This window comes from Vanacampus margaritifer, chromosome 20 (genome assembly GCF_051991255.1).
Source record: "Vanacampus margaritifer isolate UIUO_Vmar chromosome 20, RoL_Vmar_1.0, whole genome shotgun sequence".
Lineage (NCBI taxonomy): Eukaryota > Metazoa > Chordata > Actinopteri > Syngnathiformes > Syngnathidae > Vanacampus > Vanacampus margaritifer.
Genome location: NC_135451.1, coordinates 18,362,335 through 18,386,194, shown reverse-complemented (window position 1 = coordinate 18,386,194; position 23,860 = coordinate 18,362,335). Strand labels below are relative to the sequence as shown.

The 23,860-nt window shown below is 47.6% G+C and overlaps 1 protein-coding gene across 16 annotated transcripts in view; it reads right to left on the bottom strand.

The window, feature by feature from the left end:
- Nucleotides 1–1,170: 1,170 nt before the first annotated feature.
- Nucleotides 1,171–23,860, bottom strand: part of myo3a (myosin IIIA) — a 33,799-nt gene continuing 11,109 nt past the window's right edge. For 6 of the 16 annotated variants that reach the window (XM_077554055.1, XM_077554054.1, XM_077554052.1 and 3 more), the window contains 35 exons: nt 21,749–21,853; nt 21,473–21,572; nt 19,265–19,341; nt 18,033–18,178; nt 16,734–16,799; nt 16,502–16,657; nt 16,220–16,261; nt 15,379–15,469; nt 14,660–14,776; nt 14,384–14,488; nt 14,210–14,293; nt 13,888–14,090; nt 13,411–13,509; nt 12,999–13,113; nt 12,348–12,474; nt 11,343–11,553; nt 11,136–11,283; nt 10,243–10,396; nt 10,086–10,174; nt 9,880–10,009; nt 9,332–9,414; nt 9,166–9,207; nt 8,877–8,957; nt 8,571–8,648; nt 7,812–8,017; nt 7,627–7,738; nt 7,017–7,179; nt 6,862–6,945; nt 6,660–6,783; nt 5,481–6,417; nt 4,896–5,034; nt 3,313–3,404; nt 3,121–3,161; nt 2,140–2,370; nt 1,171–1,535 (listed from right to left, as the gene is read on the bottom strand). In XM_077554055.1, the coding sequence (XP_077410181.1) occupies nt 1,409–1,535; nt 2,140–2,370; nt 3,121–3,161; nt 3,313–3,404; nt 4,896–5,034; nt 5,481–6,417; nt 6,660–6,783; nt 6,862–6,945; nt 7,017–7,179; nt 7,627–7,738; nt 7,812–8,017; nt 8,571–8,648; nt 8,877–8,957; nt 9,166–9,207; nt 9,332–9,414; nt 9,880–10,009; nt 10,086–10,174; nt 10,243–10,396; nt 11,136–11,283; nt 11,343–11,553; nt 12,348–12,474; nt 12,999–13,113; nt 13,411–13,509; nt 13,888–14,090; nt 14,210–14,293; nt 14,384–14,488; nt 14,660–14,776; nt 15,379–15,469; nt 16,220–16,261; nt 16,502–16,657; nt 16,734–16,799; nt 18,033–18,178; nt 19,265–19,341; nt 21,473–21,572; nt 21,749–21,853 (4,905 nt within the window). In that variant the 3' untranslated portion in view covers nt 1,171–1,408. The other 10 variants (XM_077554064.1, XM_077554059.1, XM_077554058.1 and 7 more) reach the window with 10 other exon arrangements.

Genomic DNA, 23,860 nt, shown 5'->3' with positions numbered 1-23,860 from the left:
TTGCGTGCATGCGTCGTGACTCCAACACGCACGCACGCACGCACGCTCCAATGTATCCTCTAAACGGGCCCCGAATGCCAACCGAGACGTCTGCCGGCGAACGGAGCCCCCCCCCCCCCCACCCCCCCCCACACACACACACCCACACCCACCCATCCCCTTCCGAAACTGGGGGACAAGAGAGAGAGCTACAAAAAGGAGGGTCTTTCTCTCGCTGCTGCAGCGTCACAGCTCGTTTCTCCAAAAGTACTTCATACTCGTTACTCGAGTACTTAAGGTGACTCTTTTGTTCTGTGACTGCGGCGGAAGGACACGTTGAAATGCTAAAAGCAAAGCATTGGGAAATCTTTTTCTTTTTAGGTGCAAGGAAAAAGAATCATGAAAAAAAAAAGGAATCTTATTTCTAATAACATTCCCTTGAAGGGTTTGTTTTCAGAATACACGCATGGTGGGCGTGGCCTGCGGCAGATGCAAAAATAACCCTTCAACTATTTTCCTCACTGTTCATCTGTAAAATGAAGGTCAACTCCAAATAGACAAGAAGAGATTGAAAACGGTGGCTACCATCTTGTGTGATGTCGCATATCAAGCAGGTGGAGCACCCCAAGGATCACAGCGAGGTGCCCATGTTTTTCTCTGATATCAGACATTAAAAGACAAATGATACGCTCCATATGTTCATTTTTAATCAGGGTAGCATTTGTTGTACTGACTGAAAAATATCTCACATTTCAATCGCTGCTTGTTCAAATAAATTCATGGCGGGAGGGAAGCACGTCTGCCTCCATATTTCAGCGGGTTCAAATTTTGCATGTTTGCTGAAGCGCTTGGAGAAAATACATGCAAGTATGTTATTTATTTTTATTTGGGTACAAACAAAGAGCTTGGTAAAAACAAGCACGTTAGCCAAGTGTGAATGTTTGTCTTGTGGAGCACCCCAAGGCGCGCAGCTTGGTCCCCAGTCGTTTTCCTCCACTTAACATTTACATATTGGCCCAACTTGAAAATTTCAAGGCACATTTGTTGCAATCAATTAAAGTGGTTTGGAAAATGGATGGATGACGTTCCAGATGTCTCTTTTGGATGATTTGAGTGAATTTTTTTTTTAATGTTGTGTACAAACATAACTAGACTGTTTGAAAGCGAAACCCTGAAGAACAAACAAAGGAATTGGAGCACTTTTTTTGTTTATTTTAACCAACTAAAGCAATGAAAAATCCAAAATAAAAAGTTGAAATTGCGAGGCTTTTATTTACAGCTTTTTTGAAATTATATTTTTTAAATAAAGCTTATTTATTATTCACATGTCTTTTCAGCTAGTCTAAAAAGCTCTCATTGGTCAACACATTTCGTGCACAAATGTGTCGAGTCGTCATTATTTGATAAAAAAAATCATAACGCAAAACGCTTAGTCTTTCGCTCGGTACTGTCTGATGAGCCTTCGTCTCTGCGAGGTCTTCCTCAGCAGGTGTCTGAAGTCGTACGGGTTGTCGTCGGTACGACTGTCGGCCGACGGCGTTCTGGCAACGGCGCAACTGCGGACGACACAAAAACACAAACATTGCAACGTTGGTGTGATTTTAGGCGGCGAACGTTTGAAAGGAAGCAAACGCGTGTCGGACGTGAGCGAAGCTGCGGGCGTCGTCGCGACCACGATTTTCTCGTAATTAGCTTGGCTTGAAATCGGCGCCTAAAAACGCTTGCGCCATCTGCGCGCTCATTTGGGAGGCGGCCTCGGGCGATGTTGTTCCACGTTAAATACACAAGTTGGTTTGTACAACAATTGTTTTTTTTCATGATGAGTGAAGATGTTTACAGGCAGAAGTTAAGAGCGATGAAATGTTTGTTTGTTGAACTTCCTTTCAAATATGTTAAGTGAGGCATCACTCTTTTAATTGTTTAAAAAATGATTTGTGATACAGGCAAGATCCAAATTAGAGTTGTGCCTTTTTGGTGGAGTCGCATTTCTAGGCACAATATGCCAGAAAACAGTAGACCGGTTGCGCAAGGTTCCTTGTGCCATCTAGTGGCAGAGCACGGAATTGTTTTAAACATCGTCGGCACAAACGACGATACATGATGTGTTGCAAAGTGTCCTTCTGGAGGATGGGGGAGCGGGTGGGGGGTGGGTGGGGGTACCTTGTCTTTTCGCTTGAAGGTTTGGACTCTGGCTCGGATTCTTCTGGCTGTCTGGTCTGGGCAGGTTGCGTCTTGGTCTCACTCTCCACCGAGTGTTCCCGGTCTTCGGACAACCTGCGCCGGACGTTGCTTTTGGACAAAGTGGCCTCGTCGTCGGCAATGGCTGGCGTGGACTTGCTGGTGGGCAAAGCCTGGTAGTAATGCTGGTCCACATCCACAAGCTTACCTGGACTACAAGGACAGACGGGTACTCGCAAGAGCCCAAAATGGAGGCCGCTGGTCATGACAGTTGCCAGAAGTTGTGAAGCGCTTCCCAGAAACAAAACTCATCACATCGAAATCTGTTCTTTATGTTTTTGCTTGGACCAGACGGACTGAAATCTGAATTGAGCATTTCGGAGAAGTGCTTGAAATCTGTCATGAGTCTTGTTTGGGTCATGTGACGACGAGCCAGCCACTCCCTCCCTCTTAACACGGAATGTCCATTGGGACCTTCATGCGAGCGCTGCCGTGATCAATGACTTTGACACGTTTCAGCCTGAAGGACACCAGGAGGTTCCCAATTTGTTTTGTGGTGTTCCGCAAGGCTGCGTTTGAAGTCCCCTCTTCTAGCCACTCTTTGACCTTTTGATAAAAGATACAGCAAGGTTTCTGATGAGATTTTTGGGGGGGGTCACGGACACACTCCATGACGGCCTGCTCCAAACCCCCCCTCGGGCAAAGACCCCCGATGGCCTCCCTCCCTTCCTTCCTAATGGCGCATGTCAGATGTTGCCATCTATTGCCTGATTCCAAACGCTTTTGTGTTCGCTCACTTGTGCTCGTATGCTTCCTCCTCGCGACATTTAAATTTCCACGTATAAAATGTGAGCGAAGGTGTCGGGCGTGTGGACGCCATGCAAGTAGATGCTGATTTTCAATTTGACGACGCCGGCTGCCATGATGAGTCCCGAGTGTGCGTTGGTGGTGAAAAGCACTTACTCGTTTTTCCTGGGCTTTCGTTTGTCATCCTGGACGGAGCGCTGAGGGCGAGCGAGAACACGTCAGACAGCCGTCATCGCTTCAATGTCAAACTTTTTTTTTCTCTTTGCACGATACGCGAAGGAGACAAAAGGGACAAACGGGACGAGCCGCTATTTTGAGCCGAAAAGCATTTCCTTCCGTGCCACTCACGTGGATCAAGGTGTAGTAGGTGGAGTCCTCGGGAGTGTTGAGGGTCTTGGGCTGCAGCGTGCGGCGGGGGGGCCGCGACAGTCTCCTGTCGGCTGAAAATGGAACCATGAAGCCACAATCACAAACGCCGCACTTGAAAATGCGACAGCAGTTTGAAAAAGACCAGACGAGGCGGCCGTCATCCAGTCGGAGTCAAAGTCCAATCATTGCGGCCGAGCGGCTCGGCGCTCGCTTGACCCGCTCGCAACCTTTGTCCCATTGAGCTGACCTCCATCCGGGCGGCACTTTAACCTCCGGGCCTCGCCCACGCTTTGAATTTTCCAACAGAGACGCTCTGCCGGTCGCTGACTCTTTTAGCAAACGCCAATCGATAGGCTAAACTCGCACTTTTATACGTTTACATTTCAGCGTGTGCACTTTTTCAGTTTGAGCGAAATACAGAAGTTTGAATCTGGAGTTCTTTTTTTAATGTTTTTTATTTCCAGCATCTTGTTGCCACTTGACTTGATGGCGACTGCCGATTTTAGTCAGACCGCAAGATTCTTGCGCAAATTGCAAATACGTCACATTGACCTTCCCACGCCACTTTTGATTAATCACGTTTGCGCGAGAAGGAGCGGGTGAATAAAAGCAAGCCGAGCAAGCGGAAAGTTTACAATATCATTGAAAAGGTCATTTTGTGGTGCGGCGGCAACAATTCCACGCCACCGCCAATTAATATCCCGCTGTAATTGTCACACGTCGCGATTACGTTTTGACGAGCGTCCCCGCGAGGGCCGTTTGTGACGGCCGCGTTTATTGTGCCGTGATGATGGATCCGATTATTACGGGCATGAATATGAAGCCGAGGAAATAACCCGCGCGGGTTTACGGGAGACCTCGGGCCATGTCTTCTTGCCAACGACAAGTCAGTAAAGGTCAAGCACAAGACACATCCGGGAACTGAAAAAAAAAAAAATAAATAGAAATACCAGAATATGAAAATATGACAACACTGTAGTATAGCCCGGGTGATTATTTTCCATTGCAATTTGAAAAACGAGCGACAGACGAGCCAATCACGTCCTTAGCGTCCCGTCGGAGGTGAACTTTGCGCGTGCCGCCCGTCGCCGCCGCTCACCTTCCCGAAAAGCAATTAGTTCTTTTGATGACACATGGGATGGAGACGCGCTTCCTGCCTGGCCACTTGACTTTCAGCGGCTCCTCGATCTAATCGAAGCTCACGAGACCGCCGCGCAGATAACATCGCCTTCCTCGCCGCAAGAGGCGGAAATAAAGACTTCAAGTCGCCATGTCGAAATATCCTTACTTGAAAGGTTTGTAAATCAAATCCCAAGATTGCAGCTGGAAACGCATTTCACTGAAAGATGATTGATGACCTTGAAAAGGGAAAAACATCTTGTGCTGTTTTCACAAATATTGCTGAAATCAAAGTCTGAACATCAAAGTTGACCAATCGTGCAAAATATGTTTTCTAACCTCAAAATGAAGCAAAGTGAGCAAAATGGCGAGTCCTGCATCTTAAAAAAAGTAGCACTGTGGTTGTGTCGTCATTGTTGTTGTTGATCGAGTTGACGTCTTACGTGATTTGTGGGTGGCGAAGCCGTTGATGGCGTTCCCCTTGACAAGCATGCCGTTCCTCTGCGGGTTCGATTGATGGGCCTGGATGATCTCCGTCAACTTGTGCTGCAGGTCCACAAAGTTGTGAGAAGTCTTTGCGATCTGCCAAGGACGTACGGCAGCGCGTGAGTAGGCCGGCCAACGGTCCCGATTGACTCGTGATTGCGTAGCCAAAGATCCACCAAGTGTCCATCGTAACGCTAATGCCAATTGCATGTAGCCAGTAGTTATTTTTTTATGCCTGCCCCCACAAGAGGTCAAGGAAAAAGACAGAAGCCGCCAAGCTACACTCATTCGTTGACACCCAAGTCACTCACCAAACCAAAGCCACACACGCAGTCACAGATACGACAGTAGAACATGAGTATGGCAAAGCCAAGTAGCCAAAAATCTGACCTGGTTGCACCTCACAAGCACGTTATTGGGTTTGCTAATGCAACATCCACTTTTCGACGATTCGTCGATGTGATTGATGATCGGCAGACTAATCAATGGTGCAAATATTCAAACACAGTTTGCTATTTGAGGCTTGCGTGTTTGCAGGTGACCTGTTCGGAGAAGGTCTCCAGCTGCCGAGCTTCCTCCTGCTTCATTTTCTGCCGCTGCTTGTAACCTCTGAAGTTGCTCTGGATCTTCAGCGCCGCCTCTTCTTCCTCCGGCTTCTCATCTTCGCATTCCAACAGAACATCCAAAGACGTCTCCTCGGACAATTGTAGCTCCACATGGCTTGGAGATAAAGGTTCTTCGGGTGCCTCGTCTTCATCCAGCACCACGGGGTTCTGACAGGATTCTGGCTCTTCCTTCAGTTCTCGTGTGGTCCCCCCAGGGACCTTCCCTTCCTCTTCAAGTCCTTTGCGCTCCTTGAGGCCCCCGAATTTCCTCTGGAGGACCACGGCTGCTTCGGTCTCCTGCGGGTCCGCAACGTCTTCATGGGAAGCCTCCTGCTCAAATGTCTCGTTTCTCTTGGCTTCCTGCTGAAGTCGCTTTCTCTCCAGGTGCCTTCTGAAGTTTCTCTGAAGGAGAACGGCCGCTTTGGTTTCCTCCTGCAAGCTCGGCAAGTCTTGGTGCACGTCAGGCGGGATTTCTTCCCTGGATTGAAAATCCGTCTCATCTCCGACTTCGGTGTTCTTTTCGTCGTCTGGCACTTGCGTGTGATCGCTGTCTTCGTTGTCCTCCGCCTCATACGTGTCTTCGTCCTCCTCCTCGGGGCTCTTTGCACCTTCGTCTTCGCTTTCCAACAGCGAGACGGACGTCAGCTGGACTCCAGCCAGGGTCTTCTGTCTCTCCTTAAACTTCTTCCTCTCCCGGTAGCCTCGGAAGTTGCTCTGCAGGACCACGGCCGCCTTGGATTCTTCTTCTTCTTCCGTCGGGGTTTGGGCACTTGAGGCTGGACAAACGTCCTGGCCGATGTTGTGGTCCGGCTCGGGCAGCTTCTCGCGATGGCCGATCAGGGCTTTGTCGGCTTTCGCCTTCTGCAAGGCTTCGCTAAAAACAAAAGGCGCAGCTTAATATCGTGGACAAAAGGACTTTCGAACTGCTATGCTACTTTTAGGTTAGCCCATTAATGGCATTTCCCAGTAAATGTTAGCATGAAGCTAGCAAACCTTCATTGGATGGCGTGATATGATTTGGTTGAACGTGTTGCTGTTCAATGTTTGATCCTTTGTAGTTTTGTGTGTCAGCTGGAGAAAAAGGATGACTAAAGGAGGGTGTCGTCTTTGTCGTACCGTTTCCTTTTGAAACTCTTCCTGTCCTTGTGTCCTCTGTAGTGCGCCTGAATCGTGCTCGCCGCTCGGTGCTTCTCCGCCACCAACTCCTCGAGCTTCTTTTTGACAAGATAAGCCCTGCAGACTGAAAGAATGTGAATTGAAAAGAAGTTGGCAACTTTCTGACCCGTCCTCCTCGTGGTCCACTCCACGTGGGTCTTACCCGCTTGAAAGCGCACGACAAATGCTTCTCGCTTCTCGCTCTTGTCATGGGCGATCTTCTTTCTCACCCGATAGCCTCTGCAAGCTGAAGACGGAAGCAAGAGAATGACACGGCAGTGACGGCGGTGCCGGTCAACGAGGCGCACGCCCACTCACCGGATTGCAGCACCAGAGCGCCGCGCTCTCGCTCCTGCAACAGCTTGCGGTAGCGTCTGGAGCCCAGCCAAGCTCGGACGCAAGCCTGGAGCAGCACGATGCGCCGCGTGGCCTGCTGCACCATCACGTTCAGATGCTCCACGTGGTAATACTTGAGGAAAACCTCAGCAAACACAAGCAAGCCGACTTTATTGCCAGGCAAAGAGAAAAATAAAGAAGCTGGATTGAAAAGCATTTCCGCTCGGAGCTGACTCGACTTCCGTTGGCGGCTTATTCTATTTGAGTGCAGCAGAACAGCTGAGTGCTGATGCACCATGTTTGCCACATGAACACTAATATAGTTCTAAACAAAAGAAATTGAAAGTAATCCGTTATTTTAAATATTAGAATTAGGATGAAAGTGGAAGTGAGTGAGGTTCGGTCTTTGTATTTAACTTAACTTTTCACTTATCTGAAGCTTGCTTGCAAATTCTGGCTTGCAAACCCCCAAAAGTGACCAGTTGGAAGCTTGTAGTGGAAAGTTGAGGCACTCTCAAGTCAAGGCACTCTCAAGTCAAGGCACTGCTATAGTGAAACAAATCTGATAGTGATTGCTCATGTATGTTGGCACCTTTGTCTTGCCCATGGCCCAGTTCTCCAGCTTGGCTTTTTCCAGGACGGTAGCGCACGTCTGGGACGTGACGGCGGGTTCCTCGTCAGCACGGAAGGCCACCATGTGATACCTGGAGCGAGCCGTGGTCAACAGTCGGACGCAAACGCAAAAGCAGCACAAAAAGCTGCCGGAGAATCGAGCACCTCTTGAGGAAGTTAGCAAAGGGCACGCGGTGCGAGTAGCCCTGCCGGCGGATCTTGGCCGTCTCCAGGATTCCCGTGTAGCGCAGCTGGACCAGAACCTTCTCCCGGTCAAACTTGTTGGGTTGCCTGTCGTTGTTGGGTTTGATGCAACGCACAAAGTGGGGCTGGCCAGCCACCATCTTGGACAGCAGATCCATCAGCGAGTACTGCAAGGAGCACAAAGGCACAATTTCCAACACGGTTATCGATCAGACGACCCTGAAAACGACTTACTTGGTCATTCAGAGCATTTTTTTTCCTGGTGAGGTTTTTTTTGCTTCTTTTAGGGCCTAATTTTTAACTCACATCATGCAGTCATTGTCATATCCATTTACTTTTAACCTTTCAAATGTTTTCTGTGTGTGTGCAATGTGCAGGTTGGAAAACAACTTTTTAAAAATGCGCCACTTCCTTTTGTTCCAGTGCTTAGTAGTTTTTTGTAGCTAGCAGAGGGTCTCCACTTCAAATCAAAATGGTGTCATTCACTTGCTCCATTTATGAGCCTTCAAATGTCTCTTACAGAAACTAACGATATGACCTCAAATTGCTCCCAAAATGAATAAAGCCGATAGAAAAGTCTGAAAACTAAAAATGGGCTGGAGTCTCGAATGGCGCACATTTTCAAAAACAAATCCTTGAGAAATGTGGTTTTCATGCGTTTCCTGCCAACGTTGCGGCGTGTGAGCGTCGAGTGAGTGAAGTTGGTGGATGCGCTCTTACTCGGAAGTAGGACGCCACCGTCTGCGTTCTCATGTTGGTGGTTTCTCGAGGATGATAGGGCGCGTCTGCGTCAAGCGACTGGACAACAAACAAAAACAACCACATAATGCTCATTTGGATTTTTTCTTTCAAGCGCCTCGTGAACGAGCTCAGCATTTTGATTTTCAATGAAATGAGCACACCGAGCTAATGTTACAGCATTAGCAAGCTTTTTCTTTCACCGCTTACAGTCCACGTTGCAGGTGAACGTGTACGACCCAATTGAGGTCCTTCAAAAATAATCGGATTAAAAAAACAGCCAATCACCATTTGATATTGTTGCGTGTCAGCGAGAGGCGCATGAAGCAAACATTTTGTGTCAGCCGTCAGCTCTAAATCCCGCAAAGGCTGCAAAAGAGATGCAGAAAATGCAGAAAGCACTCAAGAAAAGAGCCGATTGGTTTCCCAAAAGCAAAATCAAGTCGACGACAAGCAAGACAAACATGACATCGACATCGATTGCTCCTTTAATAACAGAGAAAGCTAACGTATGTAAGCGGCAAGAAATAGACGAGGGTTACAAACGGAAAGCAAACAAGTGAAATATGACGGTTACCTCGGTGAAAGTAAAGGAAGTGTACAAGGTGAGCACTCCCATCTTTGCATGCAGCAACAGGGGAAGAAACAAAGAAGATGCTTTCACCAAAATCAAGCAAACATTTGCTTTGCTGCAAATCGAGAGCCGTGCCAGCTAACGCAGACTTGAGTGCATGCGCGAGTACCTTGGCGAAGGTGAGGGTGCGCGTGGGGGTGCGCGGGCTGAGGAGTGTGTTGATGCCTTTGCCTTTCGTGTGGGCAAGGTTGCCTGCGTGGGAAAACGATGTCTCAGAAAGCAACACATCGTTTATCTTGACGTCATGGCAATATCACAAAGTTCACATTCTTCATGTGTTTTTACAGTTTATAGGCAAGTCTGAATTTAACGTTGCCTATCGGTGTTGCACCACAACATGGCGGGCAGCGCACCACAACATGGCGGGCAGCGCTCAGCTCTACAGGAGAGATGCTGCAGAATTAGCATTAGGCTAGCAGACTTTAGACAAGGCTGAATTCCCTTTTGTATGCGGTGATGCCGCGTTTGTGTTGAAGTAGCAGTTGCTTGAAGGTTTATCATTCATGACTATAGCATCGATGTTAATTGCCATTAGCCCACCAGCACAACCAGAATAAAATGGCTGATAAGAAAGAAGTGGTTAGGGATGATATTTTGGGGTGGATTTCAGATTGAAACTGAATTCGACACATTTTTGTGCCTGGTGTTCGTACCGACCTGTTTTGGTGAGGGGATGCGTGACAAGTTTGCGAACGAGCTCGTTCTCCGAGGACCTCAGCAGGAGGACGATGTCCGCCGACAGCGCGTCTCGATTCTTGGCCAGAAAGCCTGCGGCGTTGTAGATCACCTGACAGTTTTGATCACAGGTGTCAAGACCATCGCATGATTTATGTCGCCTGCTAAAGCAAATGATCTGCAGGTACCTTCCCGGCATAGTGATGAATACCAAATCCCAGGTCCATCCTCTTTGGCCTCCAAAAGTTTTTGGTCTTCAGGTTATCTTGAAACTTCTCTGTAACGATGACAGCTTGAGAAGGAGAAACTTTGGCCACCATTTTGAGAAGGAAGCAGCCCACCCACCGACGAGCGTCTGATCGCTGGCCTGCGGGAAGCGACTCTCCTCGTCCAAAAGGGACAGCATGCCCATCGGCTTCTGCAGGAACAGGTCCAGCAGCGGACGGTTGTCCTCGTACTCGATCATGCGAGCGTCCACGTCCTCGTTTAGATACTCGTCCTGCGCACAGGCCGGACGGAGAGCTCAAGTGGGAATTGGGGGGGGTCAATCCATGGTGGTTCTTTATAATCCCCAAAACACACATCAAATCGGCTTCAATGATGAAAAAAGTCAAATCGATCGATCCCAGCTTGACCACGTGAGCATTGCGTTCGAAATAAGATGGCGGACAAATGTATGTGTTGGCCTGGTGCCAACAAGAACCCCCAAGAGAGGATTTGAAACGTCTCCCCCTCCTAATTGGGCCTGGTTTAGGCTGATTTATAGCCGCCCTCCATGAGAGCAAACCATTTCACATTAACAAAGCATTCTCTGCCCTCCCCCGGGGGCGCACAATACTCCCCCGCCGCCCCCCCCCCCTCAACCGCCACATAAAGAGAGCAGTCGTGAATGAAGACCACGACGACGACGAAGAATTTTTGTAAGAGGACTTTTAAACATCTGTTCAAGGACTATGAACAGAAATACCACATTTGAACCCGTGACCTTTGACCTGTGAGGGGGATGTGCTAACCAATTGTCCAGTATGTCAAATTTCAAGGACAATTGCGAACGAAAACCTCTCTTTCTTTCTGACAAACTGCCACAGCAAAGCCTTTAGTATCAGTGGCTGGAATCGGCGGCCTCCACGAGTACACGATATCGGCCCGATGTCGGCCATCCCTACTCACAAGCACATTTCTTGATCCTCTGCGTAAAGTGAAAGTTGCGCAACTCTGGTTTGTGTTTGTGTAGTGACCTGCTCCCAGGCGAAGATGTGCTGGTTGAAGTAAAACTGGATCTGCTCGTTAGCGATGTTGATGCACAGCTGCTCGAAGGAGTTCCTCTTGAAGTTCTCAAAGCCGAAGATGTCCAGGATGCCGATGTTCAAGCCCTCGTGGTCCTCTCTGGGGGACGGAGCCCAGTAAGCGTCTGAGGCCGAGTCCGCGGCGCGGCGACGTCTCACCCGGGTTGACCGTCGGGCCGCAGCAAGGCGTTGATGCGGTTGACGATCCAGCTGAAGAGGCGGCCGTACAGAGCCTTGCTCATGGCGTCTCGTACCTCCGCCGCCTTCTCCACCGTGTTGGGCCGCACGATGGTCTCGCCCCGGGCCACCACGCAGTGGGAGGTCAAGGCCTCCTGGAGCTCGTCGGAGCGGATGCACAGCAAGGACGCCACTGAGGACCCAAAAAGAAAAACAATATTTGCACTCATCCATTGTGATCGTTTAGGAAGAGAATCAATAATTACGTGGAAGACGATAACGCAAGGGAAACAAATATTTTGCAATACCATGCGAAACGTTGAGCGCGGAAACGAAAAACATGGCGGCACTATTCTATCCAGGTAAGTCATTAGCTGGGTTCACGTGGCGACTTTTTAGTGATTCCGATCTCTGGTCGACCCGTTTACATGTGATGTGATCCGTTCCCATCCGACCTTTAATCAGATCAGCCCCGCGGTAAACATCCATCACGTGATTTATTCGAGTTTGTTGTGATAGCAACGTCTTGATAACAACAAGTTTCAAGTATTTAAAAACAAGACAAGCTCTGGGGAGACGGCGCCATTTTGGTGGGTGGAAACCAAGATGTCAAGACGCATTTACGTCCCGACAGAGCATGCGCATGTCGGACGCAGCCTCGCCATTCCGAATGAAGCGTATACATGGCGCTCGTCGGGATCGACCAAAGGAATATTCTGCCAGCCCAATGAAAATCCATTCGGATTCAGCCTTTTCATTCCCGTTGAGGTGTTTGGATTCATTCTCATCGGAATACGTGGCCCTTATGAGATGATTGGTGTGCATACGCTGGTCACTAGGGGGCGGTATCATGCACACAGACTAAATCCACACAACTGCCGTTTATTGCAGAGGATAAAGAATATATGTCTGCACATTAAGGATTATTCCACCCTGGACATTCTTGGCTCCGAATTGATGTGTGCATGTGAAACGAACTTCTCTGACCGTTTTCCAGGATGGCCATGTTGGCGATGTTGCTCTTGTCCGTCTGGTGCTCCGAGACCACGGCGGAGAAGTCGATGTCGCCCGAGTTGAGGATGGCCGCCAGGGTGCTGTACACGCTGCCCAGCTCCTGAAAACGGAAAAGATGAGAGAAGAATGGCTCTCAAAGCGAGGTCTCTCGGACTCCTTTGGACAAAAATAGCGCTTTGCCGCAATCTCGCGGCCTCTAGTGGTGATTATAAACCTTTTGAAGTGGTGTTGATTACAATCAAATTTCGGCTTTTCATGGCAGGTCTTGGTCCCCATTTGATTCTTTGTTTGTTTGTTGTTGACTTTGTGGTATTACGACTTGATCTGGGAAGAATACCGTCTTGATTCTTTTAAGATTATACTTTGTAAAATAAAACACTACGACTGAAATTTTGAGGGGGGGAAAAAAATCCATCTTTCTTTTTCTTTGTGTAAAAACAGGCCAATGTATTGTGAATTGTTCTCCTGTGGCCTGCAAGGCTTCTTTCTCCTTGTGCGATTGACGGCTCGCCGAGGCAATCGGCGCTTCATCAGCCAGCAGCGCCGATGAGCAGACGGACGGCAGCTTTGCCTTGTTGAAAATGTGCACACGATCACGAAGGTGATCGGCGGGCGGCGTTTTACCTCCAGGGAGAATCCGATGACTTTGAAACACTGCTCCACTGCGTCAAACTGCTCCTTGTAGGCGGCGTTGCTCACGATGTCGGGCCCCAGTTTAATGTGCTCGTTGCACAGATACCTGCGCGGCGGCACACGGGAAGCGTCAGGCGCTCACACGCACACGCAAATGACAGGTTGACTTTTGTGCTCAAATGCAATCAAACGTCCCAAAGCAGGACATTTCATTGCCATTAAAAACTTCAGCTCTTCAAATGTAAAGGCTCTATTGTCACGTGGCCAATTGAAAGCCGCGTGTTTGAATTGGGACTGAATTTGGCTTCCATTCTAGACTCGATACTTGAAAATATTATTTTTTTCCCATACGACATAATAGATCAGCATGAGTGTTAAAAAAAAAAAAAAGGCTGGCGTGCACTTTGGTGTTTTGCTGTCGGACAGCTTGTAGTGGGCCAACTTCTTCCTGTCGGCGAGGCCTGCGTAGACGTAGTAGAAGATGTGGAAGTTCTTCTCCCCGCTGTGGGAACACACAAGCATCAACACAAATACGGACAGTTACAAATAAATGCTAGGAGGGCCGCGCCAACGGCTCATGTGGCGCGAGAATGACGAGAAGCCTCCAAAAAATATACACGGACTGAGAAGGATCGTCTGTACTGAGCCAGATTGATAAAAAAAACCTGAAGCTTAAATTGAGAACAAAAATCCCAGAAAACAAAAACTTTTTTTTTTTTTTTTTTACAAGAATCTGAATAAATATTTTCAAAATGTTCAACTAAAAAATGTGCAAATATGAGAAGCTGTGGGTGTCGAAGATGCGCGAGTCGACTGTAGACAAAGTCAAGTTGCGAGTTTGTGGGATGCGCAAAAGCATGAAAGTCAAGGTGATATTTACACAGCCTGGTGGATGACCCTGGACTTCTCCAGCAGGTACTCGGATATCTTGGCGCCCTCCACCGTTCCTCCAGCCGTGAACTTCATTTCCAGGTACTTGCCAAAGCGGCTGGAGTTGTCGTTGATGGCCGTGCCGGCGTTTCCGAAGGCCTCCACCAGGCTGTTGACCAGCAGGATTTTCTCCTGGAGGGAGCGATTGTTGGCCTGCAAGATCAAGAATAGGCTTTTTTTTTTTTTACAAATCAAAATTGGTGACAGTGTTGAAAAGATTTTTGCACTTAAGGACCAAAGTACAGGAGTACTCGCGGCAGCTCCTTCCTCACCTTGCCCAAGACGGTGAGCTGCTGCACCAGCAGGTGAGCGCTTTCCGTTTTGCCTGCTCCGCTCTCGCCACTGATGACGACGCACTGCATGCGAGCGAGTCAGCGTCCCGTCAGTTCTAATGACAAATGCTTATAAGGAAGGCAGAAAACCCCCAAAAATGCAAATAAAATCACCTGATCCGAATGGAACGACACCATGGACTGGTAGGCCACGTCGGCCACGGCAAAGATGTGCGGCGGGTTGGACGTCCGCTTTGCATTCACGTACATTTTACTGTGCTGTCAAGACAGTGCAGGCGGGGAAACACACAAACGCATTTGCCCTTCTCTGCCAAACAGCGATTCAGGATTAATCATCCATTTAAAAAAAAAGATTGCAAATACATTAGAAAGCATGTCGATGATATTCTGAGGATCTTGTGTATGTTATGCACGCATGGGAACGCCAACCTGGGGAGCGTAAATATTCATTTTGTGGAAAGGGTTGACGGCCACCAGGATGTCGCCCACGTAGGTGTAGATCTCATCCCTGCCGTAGCGCTCCTGCAGCTGCTCGCTCAGCGAATCCTGAAGAAAAAAAAAGATCACAAAGGAAACAGGCTTCATGTTGGACTGCATCCTGCTTCATGTCGATGCAAAACGTCAGAAGCTGCCAACGCCGGCGTTCATTTCATTTGGACTCCCTCACTAATGGTCATTATTCATCAATTAGTCAAAGTCAACAGATATGATTATTATTACTATGAACAGATATTTATGCTAAAACTAGGTAACAAAAATGGATTAAAAAACAATTCTGAAGATTATTTGGTGTTAAAACTGTATCAAAAATATGCAAAAGCTTCAAAAAAGCAGGCCTTGTTTGTCTTATCCCTCAAAACGCTCTCCTCAAGTCGCCGTCGTCAACAACAACAACAACAAGATGGCGTCCGTCAGCTCGTCCTCTCCCAGTGAAGGATGGCGCCAATATCCGGCGGCCAAAGAAGATGGACGGGCCCCAGCGTTCCGTATGCTGATGAATTGTCCACGTGTCAAAGAGCACGCTTGGAATTTTGACATTGTTTACACGGAAAGGTAAAGACGGCGCCGGCAATCTTTGCAGGTGCGATGAAATCTCATGCGTCAGGATGACAGGAAAAATGATGGCAGTCGTGTTGAAAATTCATCACCTCGTCTAGAACTTCCAGAGTGGCCAGATCGTCGCCCTCGTCCCGCTCCGTCTTCACGTTGCTTCCTTTTTTGGTGTGGATGCGTTCGTGCCTGCAACAGGATTGCGAAAAGACATCAAAGCGCCGGCAAATGGTGGTCGTTGTTAAGTTAAATAGTGTTTGCTTCCTTTAGAGCTTCTTTGCATTCACGATCTGACAAAAGTGAGTGCACCCCGAATTTTTGTAAATATGTGATCTTTTCACAGGACAAGATTGAAGAAATGTCACAAGCTAACAACAAAAATGGCCGTACTTTTGAGGGCTCACGTACTTACTGTTACACGATAAAATCTACAGTCATTCATGTCTGAATCGTTGGCAACAAAAGTGAGTATACCCACATGTGAAAATAAAGGAGCCACTTGGACTTATTTTGATGGCACAAAACTGACTAAATAACAATGGAACTAAACAGAATGACTTGAAAAGATTTCATGAGATATTTAGCAAAATGCCAGCCAAGTACTCACTATGTGCTAACATGTTTGTCATGTTAGCACAAATCATTTGGTTGCTCATGCTATTTCTGTAGCATTAGCACTCACGCACACATTGCAGCAAATAATAAGGCCACGGTCTCCATTTCATGCTGTAATATTTGTAGTTTGCTTGGATAGCCAATTGACGTCATCTGTAACTTGTTGACAGCAAATATCCAAAAGCCACTCAAGTTGTAAAGACGAGAAAGATCCTGACGTCACAACGAGTCACAACAAACAAACAAGATAACGAGCTAAAGCGTCTGGTCGAAAAATACTACTGTGGCATAAAAGTGGTGCATGTGACGCATATCTTTTGTTACCTTTCATTACTGTCTCGGCTTCTGTCGCTTTTTCCGTGATGGCTTCAAATGAGACAAATAACAATTGGGGGAAAGAAAAGGTCAACATCGGAAGACTAACTAGCGGACGGAGGCGTCCATTAGGCTACAAGGGTGACACGTCACACGGGTCACAAGACAAAACCCCAAAACAAACACATCTACTTGCTAATACGGAGAGCTTTTGGCGCCGCCTGCAGGCATTTTGGGATTATTGTCCGATGGTCGCCACAAAGCTCATCGGAGGGCAAAGGTGGCAAGTACCTGGTCTTCTCAATGGTTCCTATTTGCTGGTTGAGATCAATAAGTTCAATGAGTTGCTTCTGCAGCATTTTGTCCTTGCCGAGCGTCTGGCCGATGAAGACGTGCCGGAGGAGGTCGGCCACGTTGGGCCGCAGCTCAAAGTCCTTGATGACGCACCTGAGCGATCAAGCGCACCGGTACAAGCGGCGGCTCGCTGGCGGCAAAGACGGCAGCGAGACGAGCGCTCACTCACTTGCAGATGAAGTCGTTGAAGTCGTCGGACCACAACTCGGGCTGCTGGAGGGTGGGTGCAGGGTTTCTGGGAAAACAAGTCGGCGCCATGACATTTGGAAGCCATTCTTGTTGTCTGCTTGTGATTTCTCGAGGGAGAAGCCGAGAGACTTTTGTGGGACAAAATGATACGGTTTGCTTGAACGCTTTAGTGTCGTACGAGCTTCTCGTGATATTTTCTTGTATGTTAATTTCCTTTAGCTCATTATGTTAGCAAGATTTTCAAAGATGATGCTTTGGTTTTTAAATATATACAATGTTTACTTCTTCTACTTGTTTTTTGTGGGACTTAATACGTCAAAATGTTTTTCTAACAAGATCAAAGGTGTATTTTCATTCGCTATGACCACGGCGACATTGGAACGCAACGCGTGAGGGTCAACACGTGCAAACGAAGACTCCCTGCCAGCTGTTGAAAAGCCTCTGTGGGGACAAAGGGCAGCAAATTGCCGTCGCTGGTACGAGGGGCCGTCCTTTTTCACCTCGACGGCGACGGCGATAAATTGGCCTAATGAGCGCACGCGCTGCTTCTATTGAATCACACAAACGCGCCCGATTGAGACGCTCTTAAGAGCTCCTCTTTTTTTTTTTTGCTGCTCCTCTCTTATCAGTGGAGCACATTAGGCAGCCGTCTTGTTTTCACAACATTGCATTCATTTGCCAGGCACAATAAGTTGCTAAAAGACGGGCGGCAACATTTCCAGTGCAAGTCTTTAGGTTCTTACAAAGAAAATGGGAAAGAAAGTGAATGAGGAAGAGAGAGAAAAGACGAGCGCGTCAATGAGCAGGACGGGACGCGAATGTCTCCAAGCTTGATGAAATGAAAGCAGAGAGGTGACGAGCTGAAGCCTGAAGGTCCAACGCAGTCGTCACAGATTCGGCGAAAGCTGCGTGACGGCCGCGAGCCCCACAGCAGGCACATTTTGTGTGTGTGTGTGTGTGTGTGTGTGTGTGAGATTGTGACAGCGTGCCGCGGCGTTAAACTGACAGTGACAGTAAAGTGCTTACGGGGATTTCACACACTCGCCAGGCCATGCGACAAAACAGCCCAGAAATGGCCAGTGCTGACAGACAACCAAGTACAAAGACTTTGCTACTGCACTCAAGTTGATGTCTCTGGTATCAGTGCTTGAGTATCGGATTTTCTGACCAAAGACTCCATTTCTTCCCATCAACATGGCCGCTTCAAGGACAATCAGAAATGACGCATTGAGGTGGTTGTTGTTGGCAAAACATATGGAGTGGGTCGGGGGGGGCTCACCGGGGTATTTTAAAGAGCGCTCTCATTGGATGGAGCTCGGAGAGGGGCGGGTCTCCGTCGCCCAGCTCGATGGCGGTGATGCCCAGCGACCATACGTCACAGCGGGCGTCGTAGGTGGAGTCCAGCTGCTGCTCGCACGCTATCACCTCAAAAACAAACGGACAAAAAATCGAATCAAATGATATCAATGACAAGGACAGTCAATTCATGTAGAAGACAAAACGTTGGTTTTTTGGGCCTCCGCTTAAAATCAACATTTGGCAATTTGCTGATTTTTTGGTGCCCATTTAGAGTGAAAGTACAAATACAGCAAATAAGACCGTTTTTAATAGTTTGAATAGCGCAACGACTCGGCAAATTTGTGAGGACCGTAATTCGAGGAGACTCACAAAGGTGAGCATTACCCCAAAAATTTGACTTACATCATAATTTGTGCGGTTTAGCATTGACAAATCATAATGAGCATTGTGTAACTATTATTGTTGTAAATGTAAGCCTATTATGTGCTTGTAGAAGACTTACCAGTAAGATTAAAAGTGAAGCAAGGCAAATAAACGTTGCTGTACTCCTCAAGAAGGTGGAATTAATCCTGCGTTAGCAGCCGGACTTCGTCCCGCGCGTTCTTCGAGGCTTTGCGGACGGACGATGAGCATCCGACTCAAATGCGGCGGCGGCGGCAGCGGCGGCGGCTCGCAAACATTTGCACAGCATGCAAAATTGCCTCACAGCCAACATACACACAAGTGCCCGCCCAGTCGTGAATTTCGCTACAAGTTGATGTTTTGTTCTTTGTGGCAACGATCAGCATTCAGTTTGTGGAAAACTTTCTTCTTCAAATGTGGATATCGCTGGATGCTCTGTTTGTATGTGTTGCTGATCAGTGAGCGTTAAATGAGCAAAATAGTGACTATTGATGCTAATTACCATTAGCCTGTTAATGCTCTTCCCCATTATATGTTAGCATTAAGCTAGCAGACTTTAGGTCAATATACAATATTTTTCCTATGTGGGGATTTCCACCACGACAAACGAGAGTCCACCGTCCAATGTAACGCGCGGTTAAGAAGACAATTTAGCAAAGGTTTCAAGCGCCATCAAACTGTCCGCTCGCAAAGTGTGACTGCTGGCGTGTCGTAAAGCCAGGCATGATTAGACGAGTGAAGAACGATGATGGGAGCGCGTTATTACGAGATGACGACTTCACGGCGGAGGCTAATGTGGCGTAAACGCACCTCCGGCGCCATCCAAAAGGGCGTTCCCACTGAGGTGTTCCTCCTCAGGCGAGTGTTGGTCAGCTGGGCGGAAACACCTGCGGTCAGCACACGCACGCACACACACACACACACACACACACACACGCACACACACACAAATGTCTTACACAGCCAAGGGAAATCGGTCACTATGGCAACCAAGAGTGAGAAAACACATTGGCATATTTGACATGCAAACGAGGTCTTGATTTAAAAACTTTCAAAAACAACAGAAAACATGCAGGCTGAGTAAAATGTATCATCGTCATCATCTTAATATGTTGATATTTACTTGTAAATGTTTATTTGATGTTATAGGGATGAGTGGCCAATAGAGAGCGCCGATACCTCTCGTACTTTTGATAAGCGCAATGTCAAAACTTTTCTTTCGGACGCAGATGATGGTTAACCACCGGTTAATAGCACCGGTATCAGTGACTGGTATCGGCATCCTCCATGTGAGTATCCGGTCGTTAAAAATAAGGCAATCATAAAATATGTACAGCGAGTTGGGTGTATCTGAAGGCAGCACTGAATTCATATATGGCAGATTCCCCCCCCCCCCCCACACACACACACCCATCGTGGGTGGGGCTAACAAATGTGTAATCGCTGTACAGTACAGCAGCAAAATTGTCCATTGGAATATTCATGAGCTCCACCCACTCCATTTCTATTTTGTGCGTTTTGTGGTGATGAGTCACAACGGGGGCTTTAACCAGCCCTCCACCGGGGTTGGTGGGGGCGGGGGTGGGAAGACTAATCCCTCCGTGACGCAGTTCGGCAGCCGCCCGCCCAACCGAACACGTTTTCCTTCAGGCCGCACGTTTAAATTCTCTTTGCTGACTCGGAAAGTCCGGACGCCGATAAGCGGCAGCGGCAGCTTTTCTGGATGCTCCATTTGCAGGTACGAGACAAAGCCCCGGGATGCGCCGCCTTATCGGCCCACTCGACTGCCTGCCGGCGTCCTTGCGCAACTGCGACGCGCGACCTTTTCCTGTCCAAAAAATCCTTTTGATTGTAAGGATTTCAGACAGCAAGGACCTGACAGCTAAAGTTAGCTAAAGCTAACACGGATTGCAGTTCTCTTGTTACGCATCACAACACTTGCTGAAACATTTCACTAACAATTCTCATATTATCGATTCGAACCTTTCGTGCCCCATATTATACAACAATGCAGATTTTAACACCAAAATGTTGAACCAAACCATTGAATAAAATTTAATAATAATATATTAATAAATAAATAATAACAATGATAGCCTGCTAACTTAATAGTAGCATCAAATACTAAGAATGTGAAAGACTATAAATGGTCTACTGGAAATCATTGTCATGTCGTTCTATGAAATTCCACGATCTTAATGCTTTCACGCAGAACAGCATCGACAGACTCGTGGAAATGTGCATACATTTGACAGTGATTATGGACCTTTTATTATTCCCCTTGCTGTGTGGGAGCAACGGCTACTAGTGAAGCTTAATTGTGGACCTTCTCTGCTTCTGGCTCTTCATGAAACCACATCATCACCATCAGCAGACCTCAATGTTGCCCAACATTTTGTGGCCCAAGATGACATCTGGACTTGCCCGTACAGCCCAAAAACCCATCAACTCAACTTGATTTCTATGTATGGAAAAAAGCCACCGAGCTTCCAAAATGCAGCGTGAGCGCAAACAATCCACTGCGATATAGCACGACTTGAGCGTCCTTGATGTACTTGAAGAGTGAATTGGAAAAACGCCTCCGCATTGGTGGCACGAGTGGCGTCAACTTTGCCGCAAGCCTCGGAGAGGACGATGAGTGACGGGCGCAAATGTTCTTTTGCAGCAACTTCACATATTAAGAGATGCCATTAAGCCCGGCTTACACACGCCAGCGCGCGCGCACACACAACACGCTTTGCTCATCTTTATAAGATGGACGCACACTTGACTGTTGTCGGGGAAGCTTTTAAGAGGCGCGCATGCTAAATGCAAACCACCAAATGGAAAGCTTTTACGTGTAACGAAAAGAGGCGGCTCCTTTCCATTTATTAGCAGTTTGTGTTGATAGAAAAGGCTCAAATGTTTCCGCAAGGTGGAACACTTTTGATTGAAATTGAAATTCATCAAACAAATGATGTTGGGGCAACATGTGTGTGCGTGTGCGTCAACTTGACGCCTTTGCGGCGCCTGGCCTACCAAAGTCCACCAGTTTGATGCCTCCGTGCGTGGTCAGCAGGATGTTGTTGCCTTTGACGTCCCTGTGGATGGTGTGGTTGACGTGCAGGTGCTGGAGACCCTGCAACAAAAATCGAAATGAAAAGATTGATGCACACTAGTAGCACAAGCACATGTTACTAGTGGGGCCAAACTGCGCACTATCAATACGACAAGTGAAGCACTAGACTGCACTGAATTGTCTCGCTAGCGATGGCTACGAGCACATACGAGCTTGATGAGGCATCGGCAGCTCACCGTGAGGGCCTGATGCAGAATGAAGGCAATGATGGCCTCGTCCATGCGCTCGCCTCTCTTCAACAAGCCTTTGGCCAAATCCGTCACTGAGCCGCCATTGCAAAGCTACAAAAGACACACAGAAACAATTTCATTAAAAAAAAAGAAAAGAAAAGTGGGCCAACTCTCGCTAGGATCCGGTGGGCCCGAGCAGGCGCTTTTCATGGCAAGATGCGTTGTTCTCTTTTTGCAAGCAGCTTCAGTGGGAGGAGAAGAAAGTAATGTGATGACGAGGCCGGCGCTAAAATGTTCGACGTCACCGATTGCGCAACACACAAAGATGTTGCGCCACAACAACAAGCCGCCCACCCGCTCACAAAATGGCAGAAAATGAGCCGTAGGGTTGCCACGGAAACGATAATAACCCCCCATTTAGAGCTTTTTCTTGAAAGATGCCAAAGGTGGAAGGAAAATGAGACGCTTCAATCACGGAGCTTGAAGGCGGAACAGAAACAGCAAAAAATGTCATGAAAATACATGGAAAAAAACATCATTTGTTTGTCAACATGGCAGCGAGCGCTTTTCGCCTTTCAATGAACGTCTCCAACGGCGGTCGGATGCAAAACGGCAAACTTTTCTCCGGCTCGTGACGTCTTCTTTTACAATTACACTCATTTGCCGCTCTTGAGAAACAAAAAGCATAATTAGGATTTCCATGAGCTCAGTCAAGCTATTGAGCGGAAAATCGGCTCCCCCGGAGCGCTAATGCAAAAGCAGAAAGCAAGACTGCAAGTCACAAGAAAGAAGACCTCCGCCAAGGCACAAATCTACAAACACATTGAACAGACACCTTGTCATTTGAAACCCTAACATCATTCAAACCCATCAACTAGTTTAAAAGCAGTCTTGACTTTGAAAACCTAATTTGAAAGCCACACACAGATTTGAAATCTTAATCTTGTCTTAAAGCCCAATTTTGCAAACAAGCTGGCAGTGGATGAAGGCGGCGCAAGCGGATGAAACAAAGCGTCAAGATGAAACACAGCCGTGACTTCTCCAACTTCGATTAGTGCTGATGATCACGTTTATTTTCAAGCGTCGCATCCAATCGACAGGAAACGTTCTTGGCCATTTACATAATTGCTTCAGCTGTTGCCTTGCCAGCGCAATCCTCATTTGCTATTAAAAGGACAATTAAAGATCATCTTTCAATTGGGACCGTGTTGTGCTTCTTAAGAATGCATCGTCGTCCAAGTTTGAATGTCGTGTGGCTTTTTTTTTTTGCATTTGGCAGAAGGCGACGCACCTTTTCAAAGCGCGGCTGCAACATTTGCCTGCTTTGTAAATCATCAGCTTTTCTTTCATTCGTGATTACGGAATAAAAGTGGGGCCTCGTGACCGCTTTCTTTGAAGCACTTTGCAGCTGCCCGCCCGCTCGCTCGCTCAATTAGAGTGCACAGGACACATCAAAGTGTCCTGCTCTCATCCCACTTCATGAATGGGCAAAGAAAAGTGCAGGATGCAGCTTGTTGCTAATGAGCAAGCCTTCTTTGGACTCCACTCAAGGGGGGGGGGGGGGGGGGGGGGGTGGATTACTGTTTAGGAGACCAAAAAAAAATCCATAAAAAGAGGCAGAGGACAGCACATCCTCTTCATCATTAAGCGTCATGTGCATGTACTCGAGCCCCCCCCCCCGACCCAACCTCCCCTCAATCCCTCCACCAGCCAAAAGCAGGAAATTCAGACACAGGATTAAAGATTTACAGAAAGTTTGGGAAGCGAAAATGCAAATGAAGCAGGAAAGCTGTGCAAAATCACAGTTGGGGGTGTGGGGGGTCTTGTAATGTTTTTATTAGCGTTTATAAAAGGCAACTAAAACATTTTGATGTTTCCTGCAAGTCAGCATTATTTCTAACAATTGGCATGAATACAAATGAAAACATGATTTGATGATTTATGGGAGATTTTGACAATAACGTGAAGAATGCCGGTCGTCAACATGCATACGAGAGAAAATGTATCCACAGCCATTGATGAAGACATTTTCATTCAAATGACAAGCATGTGAACGTAAGATCATATGAATTTTGCGGCCTTCATCAATCAATTTGAGCAGATGTCTGCCGCTTGATT